Raw genomic sequence first — 22,612 nt, 5'->3', positions numbered from 1 at the left:
TTTTCTGAGAACAATAACAAGAAAGATGATTATAAGAGATCAATATCAAATGACAGCGAAACATATCTTTCCTTTATAAAAGAGTGAAGCAATAATTTATTACTCGTTATATTGTAAAGGTAAAAGGTGAGTAATAATGTAATGATTCTAGAAGGTAAAGGATTGAGGCTTTAAACCTTCTATTGATTCTGTATTATGCATGCTCTGTTACACTGTGATAACTCCCTGAAGTACAGCTCTTTACTCTTTCTTTAGAGAGTGTTTCAGATCTCAAAGTGGAGAGAGCATTTACCTCCTTTGTGTATTCATTTGTACACCTTCATCTGTGCATAACTATGGCATATTGGGAGTGCATGTTAGGCGTATTTATCTATTTGATGACCAGCCTCGCCCCTCTACCTTGTAGTTATATTTGGGGTGGATCATTGTAAAGTGGACAGGATTTGTTGTCAGTTTTCTCCTTTGCATAGCCAGTGGGCTCTTTCCTGCTGCCTGGATGCTAGCTGTTGTTTAGGTGAGGACTATTCTATTTCTCCTCAATAGTTCAACAGTGTCTAGTATCTCAATGTTTGTCACATAGATATGCAAATGATCATCTAATTCATCATAAGCATTATGTTCTGAATATATATATTTCCACATTAGAAAAAATATTCTGGGAGAAAGCAACACTTAACCTAAAGTTCTGATTCACTGATGACAGAATTTCAGGCATCAGGTGAGGCATATTTAGGAGAAAGTATGCCAGGCTGGGCATCTGGTCCACAGGAAGACCTGTGCCATTGTTGCCTTTACACAGGTTAACTTGGAAGACAAAGGAACTCTGGCTAAGCTGGTGAGACCCATTGGGACCAATTATAATGACAGATATGATGAGATCCACTTCCATTGGGGAAGCAACACCTGGATCTGAAGTCAGTGGCTCACATCACCAAGCTGAAGAAGGCAAAGGCTAAAGAACTGGCCACCAAACTGGGCTGAGGGGACACTGTTGAATTTTCTATACATAAAAATAACAAAAAGTTCTCTTTCAAAAAAGCAAAAAAACAAAACAAAACAAAACAAAAAGGATGAGAGGGACATGTGTGACCTCAAATCACATAATGCAAAATTTTCACATTATCTTGCTTTATTTAGAGTAGTCCCTGATTTGAGAAATTGCCCCAAAATTCTACATAAGAAAATTTTAGGATAGAATGTGTAGAAAATGCATGGGCAGATTTTGCATCATCTCAATTTTATGAGTGGCTTACTAAAGCTCATAGGATTAGATCCTTTAATACCAATGCCATCTTGGAAAGGCTGTGCCATAAATACCATTGCCTTACATCATTCAGGACCGGCGTATACTGCTGCAACAACTTGTTCTTTGGGCCTCAATTCTTGATTTACGTTAATCCCTGACTTCTGCTTACATTCTCTCTCCAGTCCAGTTTTGACTTTACCAGTGATATCAATTGCCTAATACCTGATTAGGTCAATCTCCTGAAATTGCTTTAGCCTCCACAGCTCTCCTTTGGCATCAAGCCTGATAGACTGTTTGAGAAGCCCTCTTCTGCCCCCTTCTGTCACAAGTCTGCATGTGTACAACTGGGCCCTGGTAACTTCTAGTTTTACTGTGAGAGCAGACCACCAGGTGTATCCACTTAAGTTCCCTCAGCAAGGTAGCAGATTGAAAAACTAAGGAGAAGAAGTCCTCATTCAGAGCTTGATGAAAGAGCCCATTCAGTGAAGGGCCCAGTGCTAGTCATGTGTCTGATGTCTTCTTACACCAACATGGTAGAGGAAAATATTCTGCTCTTTATATTAGGCATTTGAAATGAAAATGAACATCAAAACAAACACTGGTGCCTAACAATTCCTTGTATATCTACCTTGCTATGAAATGCTTGAGTTATTTTCATGGGAAGAAACATTACTCATATTTCTTGAAGCAGAAAAACATACTCAAAAAAGAGACTGACTTTTTTTTTCCTGTTAATTAAAGTTCTTCACTAGCAATTGAAGCTAGTAGATATTGCCATTCATATGTGAGCATATGCACTCTCTCGCTCTCTTTTAAAAAAATAATATAACTATAGGAAAGGTATCATCTGGACATAAAACTCTGATTGGATTTAAGCAGCAGCAACTGTACAAAAGGAAGACTTTGAAGATGAAGACAGTTAAATTATACTCATAAATTAAAATAACCTTAACAAAGACTTGGATTTGGCTGAATTTTAAGTGGAGGTTTATATCAAATACAAGGTAGGAAATCTCCTGCTTCTTCTAAAGCTGCCCCATAGCGAGAAGATGACAATAAAAAAAAGGCATCCCATCCTATTTTAGTTAATCTTACCAGTAAAGACGATGGGCAATCTGGATGCTTTGCAATGAACGGTGCAATAGGAGTTGGACCAGAGGACTTTCAAGGTTCCATTCAAACTTGACAGCCTGAAGTAAGAGATATAATTACTTTACTCTTCTCAGTAACAAAATTCTAGCAAAATACAAAGGGGCTTAAGTAGCTTATGAAAAGACAAAGGAAAACAGCATAAACATTTTAACAAAATGTTAATATTATATCTGATAACCTTATTAGCTGGTATATAATAACAAAGCACACACACATCATTAATTTGGATTTGTGTAGTCTCTTTATTATTTATACTTTAATATCATAGGAATAATAAATAAGAGCAGATGGTTGGTGAGTTCAACCATGCCTAGGAGGAGAATCTTGGCACACACAAAAATACATAATATCAGGATTAGTGTCCTAGATATAAAAAAGGACATTATTAAACAGTAGATATTTCTCCTCTTTTGGAAATAAGATTAATGCACGTTCAAAGCCTTAACTGAAATCATCAATTTATATATCAGTATTAACTGGCAGAACTTGAAACTTTACTTAGAGGTTTCAAAGCTGATTATTGCCACCCTAACTCACCACCCCTCTCCAAATCCTTTCCCTCATCTCCACTATGAACAGCTCTTTAAGATTTTCTAGGTACCCAACCTCATGGAAAATACAGACAGCAATGGCAGCCACTAATATCCTTATGGACATAAATCAAACCTCCCCCTGTACTCTGCAGGGGCTTCACTGTCAGCAAGCATACCTGGGCTCCATCATCATCCCAGAAATCTGAATATGTTTAAAAATGAAAACCAGGCTCTCTTCAAAAAAATTTCCATCCCTGTTTAAGAAGCAAAGCTTCTATCTTTAGTTGCTCAATAACCATTTAAGTCACACACACAGGCCCCCTCCCCCCCCAGAGTTTAAGCCAGGTTTTATACCACAGCAGATAGTAGACAAAAGTGGGCACAACACGCATTCACATACACACTGAAGAAATACCTCAATATGAGGACCATACTCAAGGATGGGAAAGTTTATGAATTCCTAAGGTACAAGAGTGCCAAAGATAATTTCAGCAAATTTGCATAAACTCTTGATGTTGTATGAATGTATAAAAACCATAATGTATGTTGTCTTAAACTGCAACCATGGCTTGTTTTCACTTACTTGCTAATACTGGGCTAACTAGGTCATAAGTTGTGTTTATGCCCTAATAGCATATCATATGAGCACATGAGCAAGAGAGATGTCTTAGAATTTACTTCCGTGCTGGTCTTTTTAGCTTTCTTTTTAGATTTACCTATTATTTCTTCTTGAATAACTACTTGTTGCTCTTAAATTGCTTCACTTGTTTCCAAATTCCCTGCATCACTCTGTGCTCTGGTACAATTTCCCCCTAAATCCTACTTCACCATCTGGGAGGCAGGCAATATTTCTGGCTCACATTGCATTATTAGGAACTGTTTTTGGAACCTACCCACAGGGTGTTGACCTGTGGTTGCTGTAACCTCTGGATCTGGATCTTAATTACTTTCTGGCTATGAACAATATGTTCTGTTTTTGTTATGGTCTTAGAGTCCTGTCTTATTTATTTAATATAGCTTGCATAATTCTAACAATATAATACATACCAAAATAACATATTTCAAGAAAATAGCAGTAAGGTAGATTTTTTATGTGTTTCAAAAGTTTTTATGTGTTTAAAGCTTTAAAGTCAGGGGAGACCATGGAAATTTAAGGGCAAATTCTATAATAAATGTTTTGAAAATTCTTCCCAGTTTTATTTATTTTTGAGTCATTTCTTTCCATCTCAAAACATTTATAATCTTCATTTTTAATTAGAGAGTAGTTGTAGCACTTCTTAATTTTACTTCTGTGGATTTGCTATGTTGAATTCTGTATGCACCTTGTCATATGAATTTGGATTTGCAGGTATGTGGCTCTCAGTGATATTCCTGGTGCCAACTGTATTGCTTATTTATTCCAGACTGCTATTTCCAATTGGGTTTAATATGTATAAAGTTTTGTAATAACTTAATTTTTTAATTTGGGTTAGTTAGAGCATGCTGCCAATACTCATGAACCATGAGATGAACAGTGTTCCTACAAGTTTGATTTATTTTTACTTCTACTACACTATTCTGGCAAGTATAGAAAAATCACAATGATAAAAATTGGTAAAAGTACCTATACGGTATAGCTATTTCTGAACCAGCTTTCGCTTTTGGAGTCCTTCAGAGAAGTGCATATTCCATATGCAAAGCAATATGGTATTCCAGTCATTGATAGGGGTTCCCCCCAACTAGTCCTCAGGGCACCTGGATAGCTCAGTTGGCTAAGTGGTTAAGTAGCTGACTTTAGCTCAGATCATGATCTCAGGGTCCTAGGATCAAGCCCCGTGTTGGGTTCCCTGCTCAGCAGGGAGTCTGCTTGTCCCTCTAACTCTTCTCCCTCCACCCTACTTGTGCTCTCTCTCTCAAATAAATAGAATCTTAAAAAAAAAAAGTTCTCAATGTTCAAAAACTGAGGCACTTGACATTTAAAATAGCTTGTAATTACAACCTGATCTTTCAGATAAGAAAACACTGCAGTTAAGAAATAAAACGAAAAACATAAAGACCACTATACTAGAACTACCTATTCAGCCTTCATTACATAATCAATTTAGGAAAAAATATTATTTGTAGTTTGAATATTCAGTCATTTATATGGTCATATGCAAGATGCATAATTGTTTATTTTTCAAATATTTATATTACAAAATATTCAGACTAAATCAGTTTTTGCTCATATTTCTATATAAATTTATATGATTTTCTAAAATTACTTCAAAATTGTGATAATTAATGTTGTGACTAAAAAGCAGTATTTATTGGCAGAATTCAGGTATTATCTTATAAAAAAACCACTTTATAGATTTATGATCAATGTCAGAATGTTCTAAGGGAAAGGCAAAAAATACATACGAGGAGCTGTCCTAGCAAAATACTATTTTCTCTATAACATTCGATTAACTTTTAATTGTTCTACATAGTTAGATGAAAATATTTTATCACCAGTATCTCTATTTTTCTCCCTAATAAGTGAAGGTTTTATTTTGTTGGCTTTTTTTTTTTTTTTTTTAACTGTCTATTTCAGCTTTTATAGACCTTTTTTGTAACTACCAGTTTGGGCTAAAGAATGTCTATGTTACCCATGTTGACACATGAGCTATAGTTTACTGTTGACTTATTGGAAACTCTTTTTAGAGGATTATTAGTTAAAATCCGAGAATCCTTTGGCAACTCTGCTGTTCTTACCTGAACTAGCTGTGGGAGATATTCCAGTAGTTCATCATTCAAGAGGTTGTCTAATTGTCGAACTGCCACTTTACGTATTTCTTGATCTGGAAAACTAATACAAAGTAAATATATCTATCAAGCTATTAATGGAATGGAATAATCCATGAAAAATTTCAGGAGAGGATGAATTGTACCCACAGCACATAAGTTAATATCATAATCTCACAATCAATTAAGATGATTATTAGCATCAAATTAATTATTTTCCCACATTCCGTACTCTCATGTAAACTGCAATAAAAAGCCTTTTCAACTAGATTTTGGAAACTTGAGTTTAAGTCAGAAACTGCCAGCTTCCTTGTCTATAAAGGATTGTATGATATCTAAAATATTTTCTAAAGTGCATGAAAATCTTTGCTTATTATTTAGCCATGCATTTGTTAAGTAAGTTATTACCAGCTGGAGACCTGATGATTTATATGATTAAAAATGGGAGATAATATATTTAAATGAGTTTTGGCAGCTCTAATGAAAAACCAGAAATCTAATAAAAATTATTTAATAAGACTAAACCTTACTAGGATATGAAGGGCTTGAGGGTAACTGTGCCTTATTCATTTCTGGACTGCATGTCTGTTGTAAGATTTAGCACCCATTAGACAATTAATAAATGTTTGTTACTGAACTAAATTTATGAAAGTATTTAGCATTTGAATATCTATCCCCAAAACAATTAATCCTCAGATGGGTTCCTCAGGCTGCCATCATCTTGTTTCATCAGAAGAATTAGATTCAATTATCCCCGAGCTTCTGGGAAGTGCCTAGAGATAACTTTTGGCACCATACTGTTTTGACATGCTTTTGACATACTGCTTTGACATGATTAGATATACCTGGGGCTTTGGTAAGAACAATTAATTTTAAATAAGCAAGTTTTCAGAAAAAAAAATTGATATAAGGAACTACTTATAGTAACTGATTGAAAAACAAGGAAGTAAATAAACAAAAGTCAAAAATCCTTTTGCATGGAAACAAAATGAGTATTTTCAACCAATCAGGTGACAGCTCTAAAGATTGGCCCCCAATATTATGGAGGTCAGGAAACTTTAAAATCTTTAATGTCCAGTCTCTTCAGCATATCATGTTACTGAAGGGTGAAATGAATACTAATGCAGTTACCGTAATGCAGTTACAGTGTCAAGGAAAACTGGTATTACTTAGTATCTCTCAACTGTCCTTGATAGCAGTTTGAAATGCAATGCTTAAATATAATATTTTACATATTTTTTCTTAAATTAAAGTGAGCATTCTAATTGCAACAAAAATTTCACTTCCACGGTTAGTCACTCGAAACCATATTTCTGACCTGCAAATACTTTTCCAATAATTTTCTCCCTTTGAATGATCTAGCAGTAAGACCTAGTGAGAACTGTAGTCCAGACACATGTCCTAAAGTACTGCTAAGGTCAGAAGATACCAGCATAGCGTCAAGTGCAGGTGGAGAGCAGACAGGGTGCAATAAAAATGCAAAGCTAGAAGGTCAGCTTGTCTTAGCACACTGAGACTACTTTCTCCTAACTAAATGTGATTGATTCTAATTTACTGCTCTCAATTACTAAACCATTTGTCTGGGGCCTGTAGACATCAAGGTCAATTTGAGGACAGTCTGAAGTCTTAGAAGGAATACTTACTTGGAGCATTTTGCTGCTGAAGTGATGACTTAAGTCAGATACTAGTCATCCATGCTTTCTTTTGTGCTTATTTTATCTTACTGATATGAATGAAAACAGAAGAAGAAAAATAGAAACATCCCAATGAAACGAAACTCTTTGGTGAACACTATATCTCTAATTATGTATTTATTTCCAAATATTGGAACATAAACTCCATTAAAGCAGAATTATTTTTGCCTGTTTTGTTCATGGATGCGTCCCAGATGCCAGCAGATTGGTGAATAGGCTCTACATATATGTTTGCAGAATGTCTCAAATGAAATATTTTCCCACTTAAAACATCTATATTGCTAGACTTTTCTCTTATGGTCTGTGTTATCTTTCTCCAATCATGTAGGTCTAAAATTTTGAGTCATATTTCCCCCCCTCTTTTGCCCTCTTCATTGAACTCCTCCCACCCCCCTTTCCCATCTGGCAAAATTCAATTCATCTTTAAAGTCAAAAGTCAAGGACTGATTTCCCTGGGAAGCTATTCCAGTTACTTGGTAGCCCCCCCCCCCCATAGAGTTTAATCACAGCCTTCTCAGTGGCCTTCTGCAGTACATACTCAGTTGAGAGTAGGCTCATTCATTCTGAATCCCTGATACAAGCACAGCTGAATAATATGTTCCTAGTAGTCTCTTATGTTTATACCTAATCAGTTGCCAAGTTTGGTTGGCTTTTTTATCCTAATGGTACTCTAGCATAATGGCTGTTTTTAGTTTCTTCTGCAACTAGCTAGTCTGGGCCACAATGATCTCATGCTGGTACTAACATTTTTCATAGTAATAATACTTTATAAATTTCCCTGAAGTATTGTAATACTGCATAAACTGCTTTGGCTCACTGGTTATTTTTACCCTGAAAATGTCTTGTGCATTGTCACCTTTGGCAACACTGTAACCCCCCTACTTGGAACAGTTTCTCTTTTCTTCTTAAAGTTCTAGTTCTCCTTCAAAATGTGGCTCAAATCCTCTTAAAGATGACTATCCTAATCTTTACTAATCTCTTCTCTGAACTCCAAGAGCATTGACTGGCTGATTCCATTGGACAGTTAGGATATGCTAGTGTTTATTAGAATTTATCTTTTTTTATATATGTGCCATCATTCCTCAGCTAGTGAATAAATCAATGGAAGATAAGAATTCTTCTATTCCCTTTTTTTTGTAGTTCTTAGGATTTAGCACCATGCTCTGTAAATAGTGGGTCATTAATAAAAATGCATTGATCGTGATGATAATAATGAGAAAAATCATATTATTGAGCCCATTTTATTTTTTGCTGTCCTCTGAGATAATTTACATTGGTAGCAATAGATTTAACTCAAAAATACCACTTACATAAGTCCTATGTTTTTAAAATTTGTTTCCTCTCAGTCAAAAGGGTGAGAGAAAAACAAATCCGAAGGTAATGAAAAAGAAAGATGTATTTTTTTCAGACTCTTCCAGAAATAGGAGAATAAACACTAGTTACATCTGTACAGACCCAAATAAAAATCATATATTTGTATTAATATGTGAAAATGCTGGGAAGAATACTTTGACATGTTAATGGGAAGGAATGTATCTTTTTATTCACTACTCTAGCATGAAGTTAGGAAGAAATTGGAAGAGAAATTGCTAAGAGACTAACCACATGACATCCTGGGATGTGACTAAGAGCTAACAACAGTAATGCATATCCAAATATAACTTTCATTTGATTATTTTAGGAAGAGTTGGCCACATTAAGAGAGATGTTGGCAGTGCTAGAGAAGCTACTGGGAAATGTGTCCCTTCATACATTATGGCAATATATAGCACCATGTATTTTTTAAAAAAATCTTTAAAACTTGATTATTCTTTGATCTTTTGGGAAGATCTAAGAAGATAATCAGAGATATGCGTGAGGATATATGTAATTAGAAATAACATAAATGTCCAAAATAAAAGTTAAACAAGCTATAACCATATAATAGAATACATGCAGTCTCAAATATTAAAAGAATATTTAATTATGGGAAAATGTTATGAAAAATATATGAAGTATAATACCATTTAAAATTCTGCATAATTCTCCATAAGCTTGATAAAAAGATGAGAAAAATAAAAATCTTAATACCAAATAATCAAGTGGAAATTTCATGGATGATTTTAGTTTTCTCTTTTAAGCTTAATTTTTAAAGTTTTTCAAACTTTCTATTTGAAAGTTTCATTAGTTACTAAAATGTAATGATTTTTAAAAAGGCTCATTTAACTAATTATGAATATATATGAACAAGTGCAAGTTCGTTACCAGCCCTAGCAAAAAGCTCCAAATCATAAGTCTCTTTAAGAATAAACATCATGTGTAAAAGAACAAGTATTATGTTTTTTTGGTTGACTTAAAATATTCTTTTAGCCCAATAGATCCAAACAGGGATTTCTGCCTCTAGAGAATTTATGCTAAATATCTTTTCAGGGCCCAGAACTCAGGTAAAGATCAATGGACAAATATGTCCATAAATCTTGGCATTTCTTCCCTGTGATTTTGTCTGAAACTGTTTAAACATTCTCTTGGGATATAGTTATTGGCATTTCGTGCTTGGTAACGCATTCCTCAATGTGAGGGCTACCCATATTTTCTGACTGTCGTGTGATATTTACAGACTAAAATGTCATATGTGACAGAAGAACTGTAACCTATTTTGAATTTTCCACATTCATGTTATTGTACTTTAATGACCTGATTTGCTTGAAAAGTACATACAATTCCTGCCAATAATAAACCAGGAGCCACTCTAGTGATTCTGTTAACCTTGGGACTATTAATTAGTAGAGGCAGGGACTTTATACCTTGAGTCTGGGGAAGAAACAAAAGTATCATGAAAAGATTCATTAGGCTAATATTAACAGGTCCTTATTTACTTAAATTCTTTTTTTTTAATTTATTTTTTATTGGTGTTCAATTTACTAACATACAGAATAACCCCCAGTGCCCGTCACCCATTCACTCCCACCCCCCGCCCTCCTCCCCTTCTACCACCCCTAGTTCGTTTCCCAGAGTTAGCAGTCTTTACGTTCTGTCTCCCTTTCTGATATTTCCCACACATTTCTTCTCCCTTCCCTTATATTCCCTTTCACTATTATTTATATTCCCCAAATGAATGAGAACATACAATGTTTGTCCTTCTCCGACTGACTTACTTCACTCAGCATAATACCCTCCAGTTCCATCCACGTTGAAGCAAATGGTGGGTATTTGTCATTTCTAATAGCTGAGTAATATTCCATTGTATACATAAACCACATCTTCTTTATCCATTCATCTTTCGTTGGACACCGAGGCTCCTTCCACAGTTTGGCTATCGTGGCCATTGCTGCTATAAACATCGGGGTGCAGGTGTCCCGGCGTTTCACTGCATCTGTATCTTTGGGGTAAATCCCCAACAGTGCAATTGCTGGGTCTTTCTTATAATCATTCAGAAAATAGATCATTTACAACGTAATAAATGGTAATCTATAGGATTTGAGATATTAAAAAGATACAAGGTCAAAAAAATTCTGTGACTTGTTGGAGAGGAGATCATTTAAGGTGAGGAATATTCATTTATTATGAAGTTTTAAAATTAGGTATAACTAAAGTTCATGTGGAATAATCACTTCTTTAAGATTATTCATCATTTTTTTAATTGTCCATTTAAATAACTTTAGGTTATCTAATTTACTTTCCAAGCATGTCTGAATACAGAGCAAAACCAATTTTGGTCAAAAGCAAAGTATCAGACTGGCTTACTATTCAGTTTTATATGAGTTTCATGAGCAGTGATTCTATCTATTCAGGTCTCAGTTCCCTCTAAATTGAGCTAACAATGGAGTCTTTGGCATCTGTAGAAGGACATAATGCCACAGCTAAGATAAATATAACCCTGTACAATAATTGTTAAGAAAATATTTAAAAATTGCACATAGTTCATTGTCCAGTGAGTTCACTCAGATGCAAAGAAAAAACTACTTGAAGACTAGAATTGTAAAATTAATAAAAGGAATCTAAGATATATGGCAAAAAAGAAAATCAAAGGTGAAAAAATTAAGTAAAATGAAAGCAATTTCAAGATAAACATTTTCAAAGGAACTTTAGTGAAATATAAACTCTGTATTTTGCCAACAGTGTAAACACAAAGTTTATGGCCAAGCAGAGGATTAAGTTGGAGTGGTAATCCTTACCCGGGAGGAAAGTAAGAGTATCAAGTACTTAGGTAACTCTTAAGGCTTAAGGTGAAGTAGAAACTACCCAGTGTTTAGGTTGCTGTGCAACAGAAGTTCTCCTATTTTTGGTCTCAAGACAATTTTAACACTCTTAAAAACTATGGAAGATTCCAAAGAGTTTTTGTTTATGTGGGTTATACATATCAAGAATTGCCATGTTAGAAACAATTCAGGACATTTAAGAAATATTTATCAATTCATTCATTCATTTAAGATAACATCAACTGCCCCTTTATATGTTAACATAAATAATATATTCCTGTGAGAAATAGCTATGCTTTTAAAAACAAAGAAAATATTAATAGAGAAGAATGATACTGTTTTAGATTTTTGCAAGTGTCTGGAATGTCTGGCTTAATAGAAGACAGCTAGATTTCCCTATCTGTTTCTGTATTAAATCTGTTGCATGTCTGAAAACACTCCACACCCATGAGTGAATACACGTGACAGATGCAAGTGACATATTAGAGTTATTATGGAAATAATCTTGACCTTGCAACACCCCTGTAAGCATCTTGGGGACTGCAAAATTAGTTTTGGGTTTTGGCATGTGTATTGTTTTGGCATGTGTTATTGTTGTGGGGCCATAAGTTAAGGAATCAGGTTGGTTTTGAAGATAGCAGCACATCAACTTATCTTTTCCCTGAATGACAATTGGCTTTGAAGTCATGTGACCAACACTCAGATTTGGGGATCACTATTCCTCTTCCCTTAATCATTTACAACTCTTCTCAGAGGGCAAAAGGGACATCACCAAAGATCCAGAGAAGCTTCAACAGGGCCAACGGCATCATGAAGTGAAATTTCAACATAATAATACACTTTTCAACTTCTTCCACTTGACTTGTTATTTTGTCATTTCTATTCCTTTCTATTTTCTCCCCACATCATTGTTTTTCTCTTTTGTTCTTCTTTTTCTAGTTTGAAATATGATACAGGGTCAATATCTTACTAAAAAAAAAAAAACTTTTGAAGGGATGGGTAAAAGCCAAATGGCAATGTAACAAATGTCGACCTTTAAAAAAAGCAACTTTGGGTAAAATGGAAAGCAAAGAAATCCGAGATCAAATTTAAGTGTAACAGAAATGTCAGACTTCGGAATACACAGTGAGAATTCATGCAGAATGCCATGAGGCTATTCATAGTTAAAAGCCCCAATGTCAGGTTAGAACTAGAAAACTATCAGAAATGCAGAACAGTTTCTCCAGCAGGTTTTGAGTCTGATGACACATCAGCATCAGCTTGGAATAAAAATGTCAATATGAATATATTTGCTATTTTTCTAGTACTAAAAATGATCAGATATGACATAAGAAATTTTTTTCTAGGGAAAGTGAGGAATAAAGATTCTTTAAGATGATTGTAAACCTCTACCCACTGAATAATTCATGTTACTTCAAGGATTTTCACATGATTACAGAATATTAGAACTCAACTTGGAGACCTGGATCAATCTCCTGATTATACAGATGAAAAAACTAAAAGAGAGTTTGAGCTGTTTGTCCAAGGCCATTTGTTGGTGGCACTGAAACTAGAATCCAAATATCTAGAATACAGACCAACAGGCTTTCTTTCTCCTCTTTTTTTTTTTTTTTAAAGATTTTATTTATTTATTTGAGAGAGAGAGCGTGAAAGAGAGAGCACATGAACAGAGAAGAGGGGTAAAGGGAGAAGCAGACTCCCAGCTAGGCAGGGAGTCCAATTCAGGACACAATCCTAGAATCATGACCTGAGCCGAAGACAGACACTTAACCTACTGAACCACCCAAGCACCTAGCCAGCAGGCTTTCTATAGTGCTTCTAGGAGGGCCTTTTTATATTTTGACTAGATATCATCAATATAGACTTATATGAAATCCACAAGATGAGCTTGAACTTATTTACTTTACTGTATTATTACTTATTATTTATCCATAGAGACATAATAGTAATGTAATTTGTCTAACTGGACTGGGATATTGGCCCAGTAGAAATAAAAATGATCCAAAGAGACATTAGGAACTGTGCAGAGATACTTTCTGATGGATAGCTCATGGATTTGCATATAGGAATTGAGAATTAACTGTATATTCATGGTATTAATTAGACGTATTTATAAAGAGTAGCTATTGATTTTGTTCTATATGATTATATTTTTGATTTAACGTATAGACAAGTTTAGAAAGGCGTTCCATAAAGCTAGTGGTGTACTAGAGGCACCACATGGGAATTTTGTGTTTTTTTAAAAAAGATTTCATTTATTTGAGAGAAACAGAGAGAGCGTGGGCGCATGAGCGGGGGGGAGGGGCAGAGGGAGAGGAAAAAGCTGACTCCCTGTTGAGCAGAATCATGATATGACATGACGCTTGATCTCAGGACTGCAGGATCATGGCCTAAGCTGAAGGCAGACCCTTAACCAACTGAGCTACCCAGGCATCCCAGAAATTTTGTGTTTGGATGGATTCAACATTACATGCAAAAGCAGCATGATGTTACAAAAAAGAATAAGGGATTTTGAGTTTAAATATGAAAGATCTTTTTTTCCTATCTTACACTTTCTTTCTAAGGGATTTTGAGTTTAAATATGAAAGATCTTTTTTTTCTCACACTTTCTAAACAAATTTATCTATACCCTTGACTTAATTCTTATCTTTCTATGGATGATTTCCAAATTGGGATTTCTAGCTTTGATTTCTTGATTGAACCACCACAGCTATCTCAAGCACACATCAAAGCCAATCTACCCCAAACTGAATGGCAGGGTTCTTCTTCTAAAATCTATTTGTCACTCAGAGTGGCCTGTCTTAATGAATATTTCCATTTTCTTCCTTCTTGCATTATACAAAAACCTAGAAGTAATCCTTGACATCCTCTTTTTTCACTGCCCTTCCTCATTCAATCCTGTCACTTTTGCTCTTAAGGGTTCTGATTCTGTTCATTTTATTACATCACCACTACCATACTTCTAAGGCTCATTTCCTATCCTCTAACACTTGCACTATTTCTATAGCTTCCTAACTGTCCCCTCATTTACTTTTGCTTCTCTCTTCAAATTTGTGCTTCACTCAGAAGCCAGAGTGATCTTTAAAAGATTCAAAGTTGTTCAAAATATTCCTTTACTTAGAAACATTTGTGCTTTTCTATTGCTACTAGAATAAAGATCAAGTCGCTTAATATGGTTCTGTTTAGGAGCCCTTAGAAAACCAGTTCTAGCTCCATCTTTTCTCTTTTTTTTTTTTTTTAAGATGTTATTATTTATTTATTTATTCATGACAGACACAGAGAGAAAGCAGAGACATAGGCAGAGGGAAAAACAGGCTCCTCTCAGGGAGCCAGATGTGGAACTCGATCCTGGAACTCTGGGATCATGCCCTGAACCAAAGGCAGATGCTCAACCACTGAGCCACCCAGGCGTCCCAAGTTCCATCTTCTAAACATATCTGTTAATCTTACATCATACATTCCTTCCCTAGACTCCAGGCACACTGGCTCTCTTCTAGTTTCCTAAATGATGTTACTGTTCCAGGGCCCTTGCACAGATTCCCTCTTCCCAGAACACTCTTCTCTTACTCTACCATTTTCACCAATTCATTCCCACTCTTCCTTTGGATTGAGCTCAAACATAACTTCCTCAAGGAAAACTTTTTCCAACTTGAAGAACAGGTTTGGTTCCTTTGTTATACATTTTCATAGAACCATGTACCTTTCATTCAGAGCTGTTAGAACACCTGCCATTTTATATTTATAATATGATATGACCTATTTCTCCCCACCTCCAGTAGACAGCAGTCCACAAAGACAGGATTATATTTCTTTTTTGTGCATGATGCTAGCTTTAGGGCCAAATGAGGTGCTTTATATGAGTAAGAAATGAGTAAAAATCCATTGAGTAAATGAATAGACAAATTGGGCTTCAATATCTTCATCTGTAAAATGGAGGAAATTGTAAATGTTGGTAATAAGGGACGCCTGAGTGGCTCAGTGGTTGAGGTCTGCCTTTGGCTCAGGGCATGATCCCAGAGTCCTGGGATCAAGTCCTGCATCGGGCTCCCCACGGGAAGGAAACTGCTTCTCTCTTTGCCTCTCTCTCTGTGTCTTTCATGAATAAATAAATAACATCTCTAAAAAAATAAAAATAAAAAATAAATGTTGGTAATAATATTAAAGAGGTTGTTTTGTAGAATAAATCATGTATTATGAAAGTGCTTTAAAAGCTATGCCATTATTCAATTGTGAAATATTTATTAGCATCTAAATATTATTATTATTTTTTTTTATTTTTTTTTGCATCTAAATATTATTAAGATACTAATTCTATCATATAAATTTTAACAAGTGAATTTAACTTATTTAAGCTTAGTTGAAATGAAATTATTCCCAGAAATTTACCAATTTTTATAGTTTGACATAGAAAGAATCTGAAAACTCTAAATTCTTCATATAATTATGGAGCAGATAATAGTGATAAGGACGATTGGTAGAATTTTACTGAGCACTCTCATAAGTACCTTATCCTATAAGGTATACAATGTTATTACCCCTGCTTTATAGATAAGGAAATTTGCCTAAGGTCATTCAAGTAATAAGTGGCAGAGCCAGATATGTCTGATTTCAAAACTTATGCTGTCTACTGTGAAATTTGGAAGCAACTCCAAAAACTCTCTAAAGGTACACAAAAGATAAGATATATACTTTTGGGTTTATGCTATTCCACATTTCTCATTCTCAGTATAACAGAAGAATATTGACTCTTTCTTTATAGACAATATTAAAACTTCCACAGTTTTCTCTTGCATAGTCATACTTATCTATAATTGTATTCCTACTCTTCCTTGTCTTGCACCTGGGATGAAGAAGTTACTCTCTTCCTTTCCTTGGATAAAGTTCCCATATGTGCTTTTGTTCTAGGCTATTGGCCATTGATACTGTCTGACTATACCACTTCACCATCTCTCTACTTTCTGATCTTCTCCTCATGCATCCTTTATGTCAATTTGTAAACATGCTTAAAGCATTTTTAAAAATATTTTTATTTATTCATGACGGACACAGAGAGAGGGAAGCAGAGACACAGGCAGAGGGAGAAGCAGGCTCCATGCAGGGAGCCCGACATAGAACTGGATCCCGGGTCTCCAGGATCACACCCTGGGCTGAAGGCGGTGCTAAACCGCTGAGCCATCCGGGCTGCCCTGAAGCATTTTTATTTGAACAAGCATACAAACCCCAAACCTCAAAGCCTTTTCCATAAATCCTATTTCAAGAGTCCTAATTTATTTAATTTATTTTTATTTCCTCTTTAGGATCTTGAAGTATGGCATCCAAATTTACTGCAGTATCATAATTTTCTCACAAATATCATCAGTGACTGCTCTATTCTCAAACCATTTATTTGTCTTTAGACTTAATTCTATTTAATATCTCTCCAAAACCTTTGACAACCTTTTAAAAATATATATATATTTATATATTTATATATTTATTTTAGAGAGAGAAAGAGAGCATGCATGAGAGTGTGCAGAAGCAGAGAGAGAGAGAGAGAGAGAGAGAGAGAGAGAGTTTCAAGCACACACTCCACTGAGCATGGAGCCCAATGTAGAGCACCATCTCAGGACACTAAGATCATGAGCTGAGCTGAAACCAAGAGTCTGATGCCTAACGGACTGAGCTATCCAGGCACCTCTTTTGAAAACCTTTTTTATGAATTCTAAATTACCACTCCTTTCTAGATCTTCTCTGACCTCTTGGTCACTCTTCCTATTGCCATTCCTGGCTTTGCTTGCTCTATACTCATCTTAAAATGTTGTCCTCCAGGATTCCATCTTTTGTCTCTTTCTATACTTCCTCTACATATATCCACATAGTCCCTCTATTTCTATGGCTTCAATTACTGCTTTCAAGCCAATAATTCACATATTATTTTTCAAGATTTGTTTTCTCTACTAGGCTTCAAGTCTGAACATATAAATGCATACTGGTCATCTCCTTCTAGGTACTCCCACAGGTTTTTAATTATACAACATGTCCAAAACAGAACCTGTATCTTACACCATCCAAGTTTTCTTTCTTCTATAACGCTTGTCTTGATTAATGATACAGTTTTCCATCATTTACCCAAAACAGAAAGCTCCAAGTGATCCTTATCTCCTCTTTTTCCACTTTCCTTTGAAATATGTCTCAGATCTGCTCTGTGGATCTCTACTATTTTCAGGCCCAGACCATTTTTCAAATGGACTATTTCAATACCTGACATCTATTTAATATCCTTGCTTTCATTTTCTTTTTTTAGTCCATCCTTCACATTGATGCCAGAATTATTCTTATATAACATAAATCTGATTGTATGACTCTCATTCTTAACAAAATTCCATGGGCTGCAGAAATGAGTCCATAGTAACTACCTGGCTCATGAGGCCTAAAACATCCTATCCTTTTCTGTCTTGTCTCATAGTACAATTCCCTTCTAATATATTAAATTACTCACTATTCTCTGAACCTCTATAACTATGCACATGCTAGTCTTCCTGAAATGCCATTTCCTCTGTTTTCCACATAGGAAATGACTATGAATATTTCAATTCAGAATTCAATTCCCTTGTGAAGATTTCCTTACTTTCTCAGAAAGAATCTGTCCCTCTCTCCTGTGGGCACATATAGCACTTAATACTTTGGTTACAGTATGGAATATCCTATGGGGTGATCTTTAGTATTAGTCTTTTTCTCTAAATTGTTTCTTTAGAGATATTCACTGTGACTTATTATTCAGTCTCTTTGATTCATTGCATGTCAATTTCCACATACACATACTTGTGCCCAATATATAAATGGGAAAGATACACCATTAACCATCACTTAATTATTTAGTCTAATGTGGAAATTATAAATGTCTCCCTTTTCCATGTTCCATACTACCTATTTACAATGCTAGTCAAGAATATCTTTAGTATAAATTAATCACAACAATAAAAGATATAGTGGTTTTGTGCAAACATGTTTTTGAAACATGTTTCAAATATGTTTTGAAACATGTTTGAAACTGATCTTGGAAGCTAAGGCACTGTCTGTTAAGTCTTGCTCTTCTTCCTGCAAAATAATAATTTTACATCATGTGGGATGGCAAGTTCTAGTACCTTGTCGAATTTTTATTTAAGCTCCTGATGTAATGCTCTGATGCCAACTCAGAGTTGCTATTTTTAAATGAATACTTTCCTTGAACTGTCTTTTAATTCCTTGGGTAATTTCTGCTTGCTATTAGCAGTTGAATAGTTATGCCCATGCATCAGACTTCAAGAAAATAGCAACACCATCTGTCAAGAACCACAGACCTTAGCCCTTGGTCTCTGGTATTCTGACAGCACTGCCTTCTCTAATGGAAATATCAGTACCTGGTGAGCACACGGCTGGCACTCAGTAGTGGAAATATTAACACCCCATGCCCCACACTAGGTAAATTAAATCTCAACATGTCTCTTGCTAAAAATAAACCAAAAGGAGGGGGTGAATCTTTGGACAGGGTTAAATAAATAGTAATATTAGAAATTCTCTGAGCTAGAAATGGAGCACACCGGTTCTCAAGAGGTTAAAACATTGGAAAAATAGACTATTCAAAGGAGAAAAAAATACAGATCTCTGAAGACCTCACTCTGACAACTCAGTTAACAAGCACAAACTGTTTGTTCTCAGAAAAGTCAGCTTTTGAATTTAGAGAAGTTGAAAGGTTCATTTTTGGAAACAGCTTGTCCTCAAGTTTTTTAGTAGTTCAGTTAAAGAGAGTGGGAGTCATAGAAGGAGTGCAATGGAAATATTTTAACCTTTCCTGTGACCTTCTTTGATGCATGATAAGGAACTGTCCAATGCTCAAATAAATCAAATTTCTACTAAGTTTCCTGAATGATACTTAATAAACAATACTTCTACTTTAAAACCAGTCCCTATAATTTCTAAAAATCTTTTCAGGAAAAAAAAATTACACAGTGAATGAAGTAGAAACATCCAAGCATAAGATAATTAAGTACTACTATATACTATAATAAAACCATTTAAGATAGTTTTATTTACATATTTAATATGTATATAGCTTAGAATATTTCTGTAGAAAGGTTGTAAGCATCTTAGTTAAGATTTCAAGCTCTAAATCTCTGGATTTAACTTGAGCTCCTCAATTTACTAGTGTTCCATTGGGTAACTTAATGTCTGTAAGCCTCAAATTCCTCACAGGTACAATTGGGATAATAATAGTATTTGCCTCATAGGATTATTGTGATTATTAAAATTAGATAGTACTATGGGGCACTAAGGAACAATTTGATCTTTATATTTAAAATATTGAGTCAAATAGATTTTCAGCATCTATTTAGGTAGAGGAGGCTCACTATAAACAGAATTAAGCTTATTTATCAGGTATCAGAGAATACTGAAGTCCATCTAGCAAATCCTTTCATTTTCCAAGTAAGAAAATTCAGCAATATTATAGGCTTCATTCTTATAAAGATCTTTGTAAGAGGTTGCCACGACTCTGAGCACAAGCACAGGGGGTTGGGACTCAGAATCCCACTAGAGCAGTGAGCAGCGTGGGACACTTCCACAGGCCATGGTCGATCAAGTACCTATTGTTTGGCTTCAACCAGCTCTTTTGGCTGACCGGGTCAGCTGTCATTGCTTTTGGACAATGGTTTTGGTTTGGAGGCACCATGACGGATTTATTGTCAGAGGATGAGTCACCAGAGTATTTCTACTGGAGCTCTATGTTCTGTTTGGAGCAGGAACCCTGATAATACATGTGGGCTTCTTTGGGTGTTAAGAAGCCATGAGGCAGCTGCAGTGTGTGTTTGGCTCTTTCACCTGCCTACTGGTGATATTTGCTGCTGAAGTAACCACTGGAGTATTTGTTTTTATAGGCAAGGGTGTTGCCATATGACATACTCAGAAGAGTATGTAAAGTATGAAGAGTCTTATAACTATTACCTTCCAGATAGGGAAAAAATGAAATAGGACTCTCAGTACTTTCCACTCAACATTTTAGTGCTGTGAAACAAAAGCTCTGAACAGGTCCAACCCACATGCCCAAAGATGCTTCTAGGACACAGATATTGTATTGATGAAATTGAGACCATAATTAGCATTCAGCTTCAGGTCATCAGAATGTGCTGGTATTGGAATTATGGGTCTCACGATCTTTGGCATGATGTTCAACATGGTACTTGGCTGTGCAATGCTAAACTCATGAGATGTGATGTGAAGCCACCTCTACATGAAAATTACAAGTTACAGCTTTTACACAGCTGTCGCAAGAGAGGTCTCCTAGCTCATTTCTAGTATTGATGGATACTTAGGATCTTAAATAATTTGTTGCTAATTGTACATTGCACATGGATGCAGGTTTGGTTCATTACTGATTTACTCCCTGAATGAATGCCTAGTACCTATGTTAACTGAAAGTATATTCATGTGTGATCTGCATGTTTCCGGTATATGTATTTTACATAGTAAAATCTGTTTGCTGGGAATTCGATTTCTTGTTATGTCAGAACAACCACCTATTTACATCTAAGGGGAAAAAAAAGATCAAAAAGCATTTATAAAGTTTAAAAACTTGAGTATTCAAAACAAAGATTTTTCTAAGATATGTTCCATAAATTCTATAAAAAGGTATTAGTTGACACATTTAAATGTCTTTAAAAAAGATCAAGGTATATCTCAGTAAAACAATAATAGTCCTCCACCTCCCCCAATTAAGCCAGTTTATGCTTTAGGAACTAGGAAGCTGTTATACTGGTGAGAAATTAGGTGAGATTAGGTGAGATTAGGTGAGAAATTAGGCTCACCTAAATTAGGCTCAGAAATTAAATTTCTGGTGAGAAAATTAGGCTTTAGAAATCTAGAGATTCAGACTTCTATTTTTACCTTTACAACTAATATTCTTTTTTTTTTTTTTTTAGAGATTTTATTTATTTATTCATGAGAGACACACACAGAGAAAGAGAGAAGCAGAAACACAGGCAGAGGGAGAAGCAGGTTCCATGCAGGGAGCCTGACGCGGAACTCGATCCTGGGACTCCAGGATCATGCCCTGGGCTGGAGGCAGGCACTAAACTGCTGAGCCACCCAGGGATCCACTACAACTAATCTTTTAAAATTTTAATAGCTTTATTGAGATGTAATTCAAATACCATACAATTCAAGTGTATAATTCAATGGTTTTTTCATGTTCCCAGAATTGTGTAACTATAACCATAAAAAGAAAGTTAATATTCACTAGCAGTCAACGCCCTTTTCTCCCAACCTATTCTAGACCTAGGAAATCACTAATCTACTTTCTATATCTATAGATTTGCCTATTCTGGACATTTCTTATAAGTGGAATCATAAAATATGTGTTCTTTTGTGACTGGCTTCTTTCATTTAGCATGTTTTCCCGGTTTACTCATGTTGTAACATGTATTATTATTTATTCCTGTTTATTATTGAATGATAGCACACTGTATGGATAGATCACATTTATCTATTCTTTAGTTGATGGATACTTGGGTTTTTTCTCCTTTTTTGCTGTTGTGAATACTGCTGCTCTGAATATTCATGTATGAGTTTTTGATTGAACATATATTTTATCTGGGTATATCTTTAAGAGTAGAATTGTTGGGTCATACAGTAACTCAATGTTTAATATTTAACTGAACTGAACTGAAAATTATTTTCCAAAGTGGTTGCACCATTTTACATTCCCACCAGCAATGCATGAGTCTTGCAATTTCTCCATATCCTTGCCAACACTTATTATTATTTGACTTTTTGATTATAACTATCTTAATGAGTGTGAAATGGTATCTCATTGTGGTAGAAAAAGGGAACCCCTTCACCTCCTTTTTCATCCCAGAAGTTTTGGAAAGTACCTAATTTCAACATAAACGTAAGTAAATCAGTTTGAAAAGTGCTTTGTGTCACTCTCTCTCCCACATTTCTTCTTCTGTCCGGACCTTGAAAAAGAATCCAGAATAGAACTGGGCTCCACAATTCTTCTCTGATTCTAGAGATTGCAGACTTTATTCATGGCATCAGTGAACTGATGCTATC

The 22,612-nt window shown here is 35.2% G+C and overlaps 1 protein-coding gene and 1 pseudogene across 8 annotated transcripts in view; one reads left to right on the top strand and one right to left on the bottom strand.

Moving 5' to 3' along the window:
• The window catches only part of PIK3C2G (phosphatidylinositol-4-phosphate 3-kinase catalytic subunit type 2 gamma), a 365,888-nt gene that overhangs the window by 204,782 nt on the left and 138,494 nt on the right, over window positions 1–22,612 (bottom strand). For all 8 annotated transcript variants that reach the window (XR_005379904.1, XR_005379905.1, XM_038576933.1 and 5 more), the window contains 2 exons: window positions 5,647–5,740; window positions 2,342–2,436 (listed from right to left, as the gene is read on the bottom strand). Coding sequence is in view for 6 of the 8 variants with exons in the window: in XM_038576933.1 (XP_038432861.1) it covers window positions 2,342–2,436; window positions 5,647–5,740 (189 nt within the window). In the remaining 2 variants the exon portion in view is untranslated. The remainder of the gene's footprint in view (window positions 1–2,341; window positions 2,437–5,646; window positions 5,741–22,612) is intronic.
• Window positions 16,147–20,780, top strand: LOC102151718 (annotated as a pseudogene).

Source organism: Canis lupus, chromosome 27 (assembly GCF_011100685.1).
Source record: "Canis lupus familiaris isolate Mischka breed German Shepherd chromosome 27, alternate assembly UU_Cfam_GSD_1.0, whole genome shotgun sequence".
Taxonomy (NCBI): domain Eukaryota; kingdom Metazoa; phylum Chordata; class Mammalia; order Carnivora; family Canidae; genus Canis; species Canis lupus.
The sequence above is the reverse complement of the archived record's forward strand: the minus strand, read 5'-3'. Positions and strand labels throughout refer to the sequence as shown.